This window comes from Nannobrachium achirus, assembly GCF_963921795.1.
Source record: "Nannobrachium achirus genome assembly, chromosome: 1".
Classification (NCBI taxonomy): Eukaryota; Metazoa; Chordata; class Actinopteri; order Myctophiformes; family Myctophidae; genus Nannobrachium; species Nannobrachium achirus.
This window is the reverse complement of record NC_137810.1, coordinates 34623073-34636972: the sequence shown is the minus strand read 5'-3', so window position 1 is coordinate 34636972 and position 13900 is coordinate 34623073. Positions and strand designations below refer to the sequence as shown.

Sequence of the window (13900 nt, the reverse complement as noted above, 5' to 3'; positions counted from 1 at the left end):
CTGACTGACCAGCAGTTTGAGCAGCCAGAAGCGGGACTTGTAGTAGCAGGTCTTGACAGGGTTGATGAGGAACAGAACCATGAAGCCATAGAGGATCAGAGGGTTGACCTGCATGGGCACGTAGGTGTACTCAGAGTAGAGGCAGGACAGGATGCTTATACACCACAGCACGCCCATGAAGCCAGCGATCTGCAGCACAAAGATGGGGGGAGAAGGAAGGGACATTTGGCACAGTAAGTTGGTTTAATCACCGTAATAAAAGGATATATCGTCGTTGTCGGGTGGAAGCGTTCGTTTTGTATTTATCATTTGAAAAATGAACTAAACTAGTGAAAACAGCCGATCTACAAGCACACAACGCCTCGCACTTGTAGATCGGCTGTTTTCACTACTTTTGTGCGACGGCCTTGTATGATGAAGCAGGGCTTTACTTAGCGAAAAAACTTGGAGATACAAGGTTTCTGCCCGACAGTGACGATATATTATAAAATAGTTCTGATTCATTTTTTGCTTTTGTAAAAAATAAATCAAATTGTTTACATCGTACTGTAGCTGTTGAACACTGCACAGCTATGCTTTTACGTGTTTTGTTATTGGAGTTTAAGTATTGATTGTTTTGTTGACCTTCACGACCCTTCTGACTCTGTTGTCTAGCTTTTGCTAATAGCTTTCAAAATGCATGGTGGTCATTCTAAAAATGTATGCGTTTCTAATTTCCATTCCAGATATGTTTACGTTGTGCAGATGGAAGGTACAGTACACTAACAGCTGTGTTAAACAGGTTCTCTTGCCTCAAACAGATGTTGATGTGACAGGTTGTTGCGGGGATTGATTTCAAAGATCAGGACGTGGTTGACCCCGGCCTGTCTCCAACCATACGTGTTGATTCCCAACAAGAACAGGAACTGGATCAACAGGAAACCACCCCGGTAGATCCTCACCAGAGGCCAAATGTTCTCGTAACGGATCAACACGGCACCTAGTAGGATTGAAAGTGACGTTGGCATCAAATATATCATTTTGACAAAAAAGCAATTACCAAGCATAACTTTAGCTGCACATGTTCATCTTGAACAAATCAACCAGCGACACATACTGTGTAGATGACATTATATCTACCAAATTCCCAAAAGTACACAGATCAGGATGGAATTCTTAATGTAAATGTAAATGTTCAGTCTACCAGTGAGGACGAAGGAGATGGCGAGAACGATGAAGACTCCACAGTAGAGACCAACGCGGAACGTTGTCCAGGCCAGAGCCGGCTGCACAGGGCACAACAGAATAGAAAGGAACATCCTCTTTACTTGTCACATTCAGTATACTGTATATCTATTCATGAATCAAACATCATACTGTTGATTTTGTATTTATCTTTACAATCCCTCCTTAAGACTAATAATAACATATTTATTAGTAAATACACACACTTTGATACATGTATTATATATATATATATATATATATATATATATATATATATATATATATATATATATATATATATATACACACACACACACACACACACACACACACACACACACACACACACACACACACACACACACACACACACACACACACACACACACTGTATATATACATTTCCTATAACCACGCCTGGGGAGAAAATGCACAGGTCAATATTTATCTTCCATAACTCCTGTAATTAATGCAGTAATAATATCTAATATAATGTATGATTCAGGGGAGGAAAGAAGACCCGCTGTCTTATTTCAGAGGGATATCCTGTCAGTCCACCATGGAGAGCCACTTAAAAAATCAATACTAAAGGGTAGAGTGTTCTCTCTGTAACCATACCACCCCTAACCCCCCCTGGCCCCCACCCACCCCTACATCTTAAGAGTTGGATGGTTAGGGTGATCCACGTTGGAATTATCTCATCTGTAGCTGTTTAATAGACCAGTAATATGAATACGCTGGGAGTGAGGCGTAATGAAGGATCAAACTATGGCTTGATGAGCAGTATGTCTGACCTGTGCTGCCCCCAGTGGGGGCACTCTCAGCCTCTTCATGGCCTTCTGACGGTCCCCTCCCTCCAGCTCTGTGGTCACCAGGGCCTAGGGAAGACACACACACGCACATGCAAACATTAAATTCACTGGTGAGAGCACGCAATAACAATGGGCCCGATTCATCAATCTGGTCGTAAATATAGTGTAAATAAAGTGACTTGATGTAAATAAAGTGCTTGATGAAATGGGTCCAATGACGGTAACCAATCAGTAGCTAGAGATGTGTGCATGTGCGTGCATGTGCGTGCATGCACGTGTGTGTGTGTGTGTGTGTGTGTGTGTGTGTGTGTGTGTGTGTGTGTGTGTGTGTGTGTGTGTGTGTGTGTGTGTGTGTGTGTGTATGCGCACGTGCGTGCGTGCGTGCGTGCGTGCGTGCGTGTCTTTGTGTGCATGTGTCCCTAAGCTTCCATTGTCCATTGTCCAGATTAGACACCTAGTTGCTTTTCGGTGTCACACGCCGAAAATAGAGATCAACAAGCACCCTTTGATAAGTGTTGTGTGCTTGTAGATCTAATATTTTGATGTGAGACACTAGCACTCAACCTATAAATCCACAACTATGCCCAGTAGCCTATTACAACAACATTTAGAGAATGTGTATGAGTGTGCATGTGTGCGCATGTGCACCTCTGTCTCAGAGATGAGCTGGGTGATCTTCTTGCAGGTGTAGAAAGGGGCCACCTCCACATGAGCAACGCGCCAGTCGGCCCCACGGGGGGTGTCCAGGATCTTGTCATGCTTCTTCAGAATCTTACGGAAGCCAGTGAAGTTCAGATTCTGTCAAACACAAAATAAAAAGAGAGTAATCAATAGGAATCATATATAGATATACAATACAAAGTATACTACGTCTTTCCTAGGAAAGATGAATATTGTTGTGCCAGTGAGGTAAGAAAGTCAGAATTCCTAGGTGGGCTTATAAGAGTACCTCACCGTTTACATTACATACAATTAGAATTGCCAGTACAAGAAATGAATTGTGTGATCTGACTATAGTGTATTGTTAATATATTGTGATTGTTGTGTCCTGATGGCTGCTAGTTAGGGATGCTTCATGTTTGGAGCAGAAACCGAATGAGCTAGAATGAACACCTTACATACATCAATAAACCAAACCTGAAGTTAAGATATTTAACATATTACTCTGAAGGGTTCCACAGTTTAATCTTCTGACCTGGTAGTTCTGGAGTAGGATGAGGCTGAGGTAGAACTCGCTGAAGGCCAGCTGCAGGTCCTTGATGTTGCGATGTTTGCAGCGCTCCTCCTGCGACAGGTGGAACACCGTCTTGCGTTTCCGCAGGCCAGGCGGAGCGTTGCTCTCCCGCTGGGCATCCAGAGAAGACTGCAGCTCATTCTGCAGAGTAGCGAAACGTCTCTGGGCTTCAGCAAGCTTTTCTGCAGGCAGAAAGATGTGAGAAAAGACCCGAACGTGAGTTTGTGGTTTTGCTCCTCTTTGAACTGCTCCTGTCTTGTATTCCTGGAAGCTGAATGAAGGAGAGTATTAGGTTTACAGACTTACTAACACTGCCTAGTGAGAAGCCATAATGTGGGTCACAGATGGGTCAATATATATACCCATGGGGAGAGAGAGAGAGAGAGAGAGAGAGAGAGAGAGAGAGAGAGAGAGAGAGAGAGAGAGAGAGAAAGAGAATCTGAGAGGCCCTGCCTGGACATTAGCCTGCATTCCATTATTCCTTCACCATTCTCTGTATGCTGCCGCCCCCACCCCCTTCCAGTTCTCAGCCAGACATTCTAGGCAACATTCTGTACTCTTGTTTCTCCTCTCAACATTCAAGTTGCTTGTGTGTTCTTTAAACAATTACAGTTGTCATTCACAGCATTGCCAACAGATTTCATCTAAATGAATATGTCTCCCAGCTTTAGCTCCTTTCAGCCCTGACCCTCCAGCCTGTGGTCTCTCACCCTTCCTGCCCCTCTCATTCATAAATCACACCTGAACTTCTGCAAAAACATGAGTTGGTTATACTGTATGTTCCCACACACGCACGCAAACACGTGCGGCACGCACACACGATTTCACACTAGGAATGTCACAATAGCAGCACTGCTTTGGATGTCTAAAGTTAGTCTAATCCGTGTGAGTACCTGTGTGTGTGTGTGTGTGTGTGTGTGTGTGTGTGTGTGTGTGTGTGTGTGTTTAACATTGCTGGAATGGACATGTGAGATGATGTGACACAACAGCAGCGAGAGGAGACCGGAGGCGTGAGAAAGTCAAGGCGTGGACCGTGTGCCAACGGAGTGGTTTATTATGATGGCAAAGTGAAAAGATCTTGGCCTTAGTATTGAGGGACTGAAAAGACCACAGTGATCCACTTCATGGAGCACGCTTGGTTTGATCCATCTGGCTCCAGCCACCTGTTTGAATGATGAGTGATCCAAATTCCTCACCTGAAGGGGGTTCAATGAATTTTAATAGACAGGCATTGGTGTCCAGTGTTCAATGGTATGGCAGACAGTGGTGTAGCAAGGTTTAATTTTTTAGGGGTTTTAACGATGTCAACATACAGTACATAGACAACACAGCATTCATTATTTAAAAAGTATATGAATGTATTAATACCAGTAAGATGCCTAAGGGGAAAAAAGCGACCTCGCCCTTCAGGACAGAATTCGCACAGGACAGAATTAATTTGTGTGATTTAGACAGAATGTGGACAAAATATTTTCAAATATGGATATGACTGACGTCTGACATCATAGATGTCTTATGTTATAGACCACATGAGACTCACACAATATGTCCATATATGGGCATTTCAAGCTATGAGCTTAATATTGATGACATCAGGTATTTCCATACAGTATATGGGAATACAGGGGACAAGGACGGAATATGATGTCACACTGTCATGTCACTCACAACAATATGATGTCATAGGTCAGCTATAGACGTACGGTATAAGGAGATTTTGACATAACATTGTTAGGGGCGGCATAGCTCAGGGGTAGAGAAATCATTATTAGAGCACGAAGGGTTCCTGAAGGGTTCCCAGTTCGAATCCGGGCTCCCCCTGAGTTAATGTCGAAGAGTCCTTGAGCAAGACTCTGAACCCCTAATTGCTCCCGGTGAGTAGGTTGGTGCCTTGCATGGTTTCCTCCGCTACCGGTGTATGAATGTGTGCGTGAATGGGTGAATGTAATGTACAATCTATGTAAAGCGCCTTGGATAAAAGCGCTATATAAATGCACCATTTACCATTTACTATCATGCAGGGGTCTCCATATATGGGTAACTGGTCCGATATACATCACTGGCCAGGGCGAGGTCGCCCTGAGGCGGTCACAATAATATCTACTACAATATGTGTGTCACAGCTTCATAAGCATAGAAATAATCTTAATTCACCAATGGCAATAATTGCAATAAAAATAATAACTAATTGTACTTCTTTTTGGGAGGGGTTGGATGGGAAGGTTTGTGATTGTCTTGCCGTTTGTTTGTTTGTTTGTTTGTTTGTCTTTTTGTTTGTTTTTTCCATAAAATTATAAGGGTTTATTTTAATCACTGTCTGTCTTATCCTGTACACTGTGATAATCCTTCAATAAAAAGTATGTTAAAATTAAATTAAATAAAAAAAAAGTTAAATGCTGGTAGCTATCATACACGCCACACGCTCAATAAAACCAATGTTGTAGGCTACGTAAGTCAACAGTTGTATTCACTTTATACACTGATTAATAATATACTCCCTGCTCTCAAGACAGACAAATAAATCACCAAAACAGCTGGAGGATCGTTGTGGGATTCTGCTGCAGGGTTTGTTTTCCTGAGCGATGGCATCAACTTGTACATCATAATCATACAGTAGCTGTCAAAATGTCCTGCAATGGCTGTCAAATCAGGCAGCGTGTGGGTGTCAGTTTGTGGGGGCTAACGTGAATAGAATAAGCGAAGCAATCAATGAGACAATTTATTAGTCAAGCCAGAGAAACAGGCCTACAATATTCAATTAAAGTATACAGAAAGTATTGAGTATATAATATTAACTGATTATTCATTTTATTGGGCACATTGTCTGTCTTGATCATTTAAAAGAATTTGACCCTTAAAAATAAGTTCTGGATCTGTGCTCCGGTGTGTTCTTATACAGTAGTGTGTTCTAACAGTAGTACTACACCCTCTCCTGGAAATGTCAAAGATGAAACATGAACAGAGAATAATGCTTTTGTCACCGAGAAAATAAACTTTGATTAAAAGCTTTCCTGACACAGAAAGAGAGCATCTCCATCAGAGGCTTCTTTTCAGAGCACTGATGCACTGATTCACAATGACCTCAGGAGGCCAAGGACCCCTTTCAAGTGAGAGAGTGGGAGAGCGAGTGCTGTAGAGCTACGTGTATACATGGAGTATCATATGGAAAGTTGCATCTCCGTCTTTCTCTGTCAATCTCTGGATTTCTCACATTCCCTTTTAGGCCTGCAAATATTTATTGTTTTCTTAGCAATTCTATAGATTACTTTTTCGATTAATCAAATAGTCAACAAGTTAATTTGTTGTTCTATAATTGACTAAATCAATTAGTCTGACTAACCACTTAACTCATTTACTGCATATGACTAGTTTGACGAGTTATATGGATGTGTCCACTCTGCCTATGACTAGTATGACGAGTTTGAAAAAAAAAAAATTGAAAAATTATTTTTGGACCCCATCAAATCTAGTAAGCATGATTTCAATCGCGATTTTGCATGTTCAACCCCCATACAACCCCATCTTTCAAACAGGGTGGCCATTTTTGTTTACATAACATGTAAAACATAATGGCTATTATCTCAAGAATGCCTGAACGGATTTCCAATCGGATTATTTTGTTTGAAAGCTGTGAACAAATTGCACAAACATGGTGCATCATCTGTGCATGGGCGTGCATGATCCGTGCACTATAAATTACATTGAAGTCTATGGAGGCTTCTGGCGGGGAACCCTGATGGGAGCTGTTTCAAAATGGCAGTAAATGAGTTCTTAAGCTAAGTTTTATACTTTGTAGTATAACATGCATTGAGCTTGTAGATCGCCTTTTAGCTATTTTGAAATTGGAATTTATTTATTTTTGCCTATAATGACAAAACAGGGGCACCAGATTGAAAGTTATTAACTGTTGCAGCATATTCATTTAAATTCATGGATCTTAAGCCTACTATTTTACTAGCCCATTTAAAATGTATTGTACAGACATAGGGGATCTGTGGTTTTCAAATGCCACAGTAAAAGATACATATCTTTTATGATTCCGGGCAGTCCCTATATTTTGGCTAAACAGATAACAACATAACTTGTTAATCTTGCTTTCTAGAATACAAGTCTGAGGGTTAGAGAGAGATTATGATGTTTTGATACATAATATCAGCCTCACACTGAGAAAACACTGACAATGTTTTACAGTAAATACCGGTATGCCTCGACTGTCAGTATTACCCTACAAAGTCAAATCTGGAATGTTACAGAGTGTAACAATTTAAACCCAAGCTAGTTCCATCTTTGTTCTTCTATTATATCAATTCTGTATTCTATTCCTTTCTCTGCCTTATCCTGTTTCCTCTAATCAATTTGCAGGACTAGGGAAGATAATGGAAGGTCAGTTTGCCAGGCCCAGGAGGATGTTGGCTTGAATCCCAGAATGTAACAGCCTTTCGAAAAAGAGGGGAAAGATCCATCCAACCTGGCCTATAGGTAATGGATATCAAGCCTCCAGCCTTTAATCAGATGAGACAAGCACTGGAAGATTTGTCATTAGAGGAGGAAAAACACAAAGTTCTACAGCATCTCCTTGACTTATGGAACATCAAACTATGTCTATTTTGATTTCTGCTCCAGTGTATTTTACGGTCATAGTCATCTTTCAGACTCTAGCCTGTGCTCATTACGAGCTTGGGATATAATGAATCTGAAAGTCCCCGCTACTAGGAGGCCTTGAAATGTAATTGGACCGTAGAGTAGACCACACAGAGACACTGCAGTTCCACACATAACCTCTAGGGGAAGCACTGTTTAAGTTCAAGCCAAACAGATTCAGAATATATGAACTCCATCTCACATTACATGACATACATAACTCCCTCTGACCCTGAAATACACATAGACAGGGCATGCTCAGCTAAATATGACATGGCAAACACTCAAAGGACCAAGATTAGACACAATGTAATTTGGTTGGAACTCGGCTAACTCATACTAGCCAGTGAGTAACCACTGAAATAGGGGAATAAATCATGAATGTCTCGGCGTAATATACAATTATATAATTAGTAATTCGTCTTTTTAATTTCCACTAATGTCATATGTGGATGAATCCCTTGATCACTTCAAGAAATTGTGCCCTAGTACTGTATGATTTGAAAAATATGTACTGTGTCTACGATATATCATTCTGGATTGATTAAATGTATTCCACATACAACGTAATCAATCATTAAATGAAATACAACTGGGGAATACACTTACCTGAATAGAATGTGTTGATTTTCAAAAGCTCCTTCTCACAAGTTTGGAAAAACTTCTCCTCAAACTTGGCGTAGTATCTCTTGACTGTGTCTTCATCTGTGACTGAAAAAAAGAGAAAGAATATATGAGAAACATGCCGAAGTTAGACACATTGTGAAATTGCAGTAGTACTGTAATTTTTAAAGCCAAAACCTTAAAGAGCTGGGTGATGTGAAGGTTTTATTTTTATTTATTGAGTAAGTGTTTTTCCAGTGCACTTTATTCATAATTAATATTCATACAAATAAATAAAACATTCACACCCGGTACAGTAGCTGCCCCATAACAACAAAGCACATTAACCTCTTAAACCCTATACTGCCTTAACCGGGGTCCCAAGAGCTCTATACTAGGCCTGCTATTCTTTCCCTCTACACCAAATCTCTTCGACAAAAATAGCCGAGCCAAGCTCACAGCGTGCATTGTGATGCGTTGTGAGCTTGTATATATGGAAAATGGTGTAGTTATATATAGGGCTGTCACAATTATTACATAATCGTCTAATCGTGATTTTTTGAAATAATCGTGATTATTTTTCATAATCGTCATAATCGTTTCCATGTTGAAACATTTTCATATATTTTAAAAAAAAGTCAAAAATAGTGGAAATAGCAGATCTACAAGCTCACAACGCGTCGCGTTGTGAGCTTGTAGATCGGCTATTTCCACTATCAATGTTCATTTTCAAGTATAAAGTTGTCAAATATGTCCGTAATGTCTGTGTATATTTAGGTTATGTGTCATATCTACCGTGTGCAACTTCAAAGCCTAAAAGCCAAACAGAAATGTAATTGTCAACGACAGAAACACAATTAAATCGTTAATCGCAATTATTTGAGCGACAATTAATCGTCATGTAAAATGTCATATCGTGACAGCCCTAGTTATATAGCGTGTTTTATCCAAAGCGCTTGGGCACATAGATTGTATTGTACATACATTCACCCATTCACACACAAATTCATACACTGATCTCGGAGGAAACTATGCGATAGCAATTAGGTGTTCAGAGTCTTGCTCAAGGACACTTCGACACTAACTCTGGGGGAGCCCGGGATCGAACTGGGAACCTCGCGGCTCCCATCCGGCCCCTCTACTTCTAAGCCACATGGTATTTTCTGCAAATGTTCACCTATTATGACAGGCCCAGAATAGGCATGCTAGGGTTCATGTGGTAAAATGTGCTTTGTTGCTAAATTTTAGCATCAAGCAAGGCAAAGTAGGATTTAAAAAGAAATGTTGACCAGTGACAAACAAGGATCATAAAACAGCACAGACTTCAGCTAAGAGAAAAGAACGGGTATATAATTGGATCTACAGCCTCCTTCCTGCCTTCTTCCCTCTGACATAACCCTGTATGCCTTCTTCAGGAGCGTCCAATTCAATCAGCATTGATACTCTGTCTCAGGCAATCCTCTCTCCTTCAGCACCGGTTATCTGATACCTGACTGAGATTAAAACAATGTTTCTAGTTGCCAACCCACACATGCTTGCATGTATGCATGTACAAACATAAAAACATTATGAACACGTGGCAAAACATCTCTCTCTCTGCCTCTTTCTCGTAATGTTTCCTAAAATGTTGTGAGCTTGATCGGCTATTCTCGCCGGGTGATACCATCTGTATAAAATAAGGTTAAGCCTGATTAGCCTGAGGTAGACAGTTACAAAGTGCAGCGTGACATGTCACTTTACATTAATACAATATAAAATATATTTTCAAGAGAAAATATGTTTGATATTTTTCATGTCAGACTTATAGTGTCACTGCTATCTAAATGCCAAAGCATGACCCTCATTCAACCCAGCCAAACCAAACCACGCATGGCTAAATGAAAAATGGATGGGCTTCAGCTGCAGTGAAGGGCGATGATGGGAAAGCTGGCCATTAAAAAAAACGCTTGTCTGAGCCAAGGCTGAGGGTGATATTGCAGTGAAAACATTAGCTATCGCATACAGTGAGCTCTCCTTGCAGGCAGCAACCTTTAGATGGAGAGGTATTCAATTCTGTACACAGTAATAACAAAGAGATGCCCAAGGCTGCAAGCTGTCAATATTCCTATTCGGGTCTGTTCACACACACATGCACGCATGCATGCACAACACGCAAGAATGTGTCCATGTGCACAGGTGTGTGTGTGTGTGTGTGTGCACGCACACACACACACACACACACACACACACACACAGGCGCACACACACACGCACGCATGCATACCTGCTTCAGCTGCCAGAACAGATGATGGAAGTGTACAGTAAAGGTGGGGCAATCAAACCACTAGGGTCTAACACATGATACAAATAAATGAGAAACAGCACCCATACCCTTTTAGAAGTGCAATCAATTCAATTTTTTATTAAACCACCAGATGGTTAAAAAGGCTGAACAAACTGCATCAAATAAATAAATCTATCTATAAATGGACGGAATCTCTGTGTGTCTGTGTCTCGCATATAACTTGAGCATTGTCCATTTTCGTAAATTAACGCCCTACCTGATCATACTAAAACGCCACACAAAAACATCAAAAGTAGTAGATCTGCAAGCTTGAAATGCGGCACAAACAACAGATTTATTTGATCCACCTTTAATACCAATCTTAATTACTTTCTGTCAAACAAAAATGTCATTTGTCAGCAGGTCCAGGAGAAGGACTGGAAGGAGGTAAACAGGAAAAGAATTGAGCGGGGAGGAAGAACAGTGCAGGAAAGGGAGAGGAGGGCACACAGATGAGTACAAGGTAAAGTGTCTTTTGGAAGAAAATCAACTGTAAAAAGAGTGAGATGACAGACAGAGATGGAAAGGGACAATTTAAGGAAGCAGCTAGCATTCCCCTCCTCTCTCGGAGCAGTTCTGCTTCATTTATACTCTTCGTACAATGGAAATAGCAAGCTCACAACGCATCGCAAACAGGCTTTTTGCTTCGGTGCACAATTCAGCTGCAGCCTGAACCGCTGAACCATCCAAGATTCATCCATCCAAACATCTGCTGGCTGACCGGATGACTGACTGAATGGCTGACTCATGCAGATGGATGAGTGACTGGTTGTGTGGATGGAGATACATGGGCGTGCTCGACTTGCTGACTGGCTGGCTGGCAGCCTAAATCATTTACTGATTTCCTGGCTAGTCACTGTTCCATGGCAGGATGGCTAATGGGGCTAATGGAGTCGGGCTTCCAGGCAAGTACCAAATTGAGTTGTACTGTATTTTAAGACAATTTTACATAATAAATGACCAGGTTATATATAGGCCTATAATAGAAAGGGTGGTGGACCACACACAAAACAGGGGGGTGTGAGATAAGAGGAAGAGTGCTAGAGATCAAACACATTATGAAGGATAGAGATAAAGTATGACATGAAAGCTGAGAAAGGTGTAGTGAAGAAGGGGTTATAGAGTGACTCCTGCATCCACTTTCATCTCTCTCCTTGTTGGCGTAGTGCAGTGCTGAAGACCCAAGAGATTGTGTGCACCTGTGTTGTGCAGATGTGTGAAAAAAAGATCTGAGTCAAAGAGTGATCATTTTGAACCCATACATGCGTCCATGAGTCACTGAGAGTTCGCGTCCATACCGGTATGTTCTTTGATCTGAATTCTGAAACCACTTCATTTACCTGGCATCCCTGCTACTCACAACGCAACTTCAACCCTCATCAACATTCCTTCCAACAGAAGACCAGAGCTTAATTGCATTCAAATTGAATAATATACAAGGATAGTGAACAAGGCAGCCTAGATGTGTGCATAGTTGAGTCGTGATTTTAGCAGTCGCAGTTGGACAAATTAGTGGATAGAGACATTTACAGCATATGCTATACAGAGACAAAACAGGCTCATTACAATAGTTTTGTGCTTGCTTTGCACAGCTGTCACAGCTCAACTATAAAGTTGTCTTAAATCATAACAATAAACCTCAATTTCCCTCAGAAACACAGTTTGACTCCTCATTATAACAGGTTTGGCTGGAAAGGACTAGACAGCTCACTGTGTCTAAAGCATAGACATGTGCAGGTATATAAAACCCTGGACAACAAGGGAAATGACAGCTTGGGCATTCACGTAATGAAACCCAAGAATGGCTTCAACTCTACGAGAAGTACAAAACAAAATGTTCAAGTGGTGGAAATATGAAGCGCCATGTTTCCTTTGATTCACGATTCTTTTCTTTCTTTCTTTTTTCCAGCCTCCCAGACAGCCTAGACTAGTAGTCCCTCAGAGAGTTCTCTCTGGTCCTCTACTCTCAGCAGTCATGGGGCTTATATGCCTCTAAACCAACTTACAGGCCCTCAGAGACAGCAGGAAGACCCACAGAACCACAACAAAACCCTTTCCTGCAGCGCTGGCTGCTTGACATTTGTTTCATGGGAGGTGTGTTATTTTTTCTGTGTGCGTGCGCACATGCATGCGTGTGTGTGTGTGGTATAGACAGTGTTTCAACTTAATAAATGTCAACTATTCACAAAACTCTTAGCTCTCGTGATTAACGTGGTTGAAAAATGCATAGGCCTACATCTGGAGCATCTTTTTAGACATTTCAGCCATAATGCCTGCCTAGTAAATATCCATCTCTCTTGGATATCTACAATGTCTAGTTCTGGAGTCTCTTACTATGTTTCAGGCAACATAACTCCTCTTTCTCTAGGGTACAGCTGTACAAAAATCAATACTTGGTTTGATTGAGTAAAGAAGCACTTAATGAACATAGTAAATCATGGCATTAATATGCCTCTCCATGTACAGTGTGCATGGAAGCCCATGTCTGTCACTGAATAAAATTAAAAAATCCCACAGAATTCTTAAATATAAAGTTATAAATAATATATGTATAAGTTGAGTAAAAAAAAATGTATTCAGTGATGGAAATGGTCTTCCATAAAAATGTCCTATAAACACAGTGTTTTCCCCCCTTATCCTGCATCATCAGCACTAATCCATACTCTATGTCTCAAACAACAGATGCACAGGCTGTAAAGAATATATACCGTATGTATGTCGTTGCTGTCAGGTGGAAACCAATGTCCAAAACCACTTTTCAACAAATGGAACAAGAAACAGTGAAAATGGCCAATCTACAAGTTCACAATGTGTCGCATTGCAACACATTGTGAGCTTGTAGATCGGCTATTTTCACCACTTTAGCTTGACACTCTTGAACGATTAATTACGGCATTTAATGAAAATGAAAATATACAAGGTTTCTGCCCGACAGTGACGATATGTGTCATCTCACTCTGCCTATGTGCAGTAGGCATCTGTGCTCAAGCTATTGACTATAAGACAAAATGCTGTGTATACTGTATACATAGTACATTTTGCAACAGTGCTGTGATTGCCCTACTCAGACAAAGAGTTGTG

At 41.0% G+C, this 13900-nt stretch overlaps 1 protein-coding gene across 1 annotated transcript in view; it reads right to left on the bottom strand.

The window, feature by feature from the left end:
* xpr1a (xenotropic and polytropic retrovirus receptor 1a) overlaps positions 1 to 13900 on the bottom strand; it is a 102514-nt gene that overhangs the window by 22444 nt on the left and 66170 nt on the right. Inside the window, exons 3-9 of the mRNA XM_080734923.1 lie at positions 8503 to 8604; positions 3214 to 3434; positions 2667 to 2816; positions 2001 to 2084; positions 1184 to 1265; positions 792 to 979; positions 10 to 189 (exon numbers count right to left, since the gene is read on the bottom strand). Of these exons, the coding sequence (XP_080591049.1) occupies positions 10 to 189; positions 792 to 979; positions 1184 to 1265; positions 2001 to 2084; positions 2667 to 2816; positions 3214 to 3434; positions 8503 to 8604 (1007 nt within the window). The remainder of the gene's footprint in view (positions 1 to 9; positions 190 to 791; positions 980 to 1183; positions 1266 to 2000; positions 2085 to 2666; positions 2817 to 3213; positions 3435 to 8502; positions 8605 to 13900) is intronic.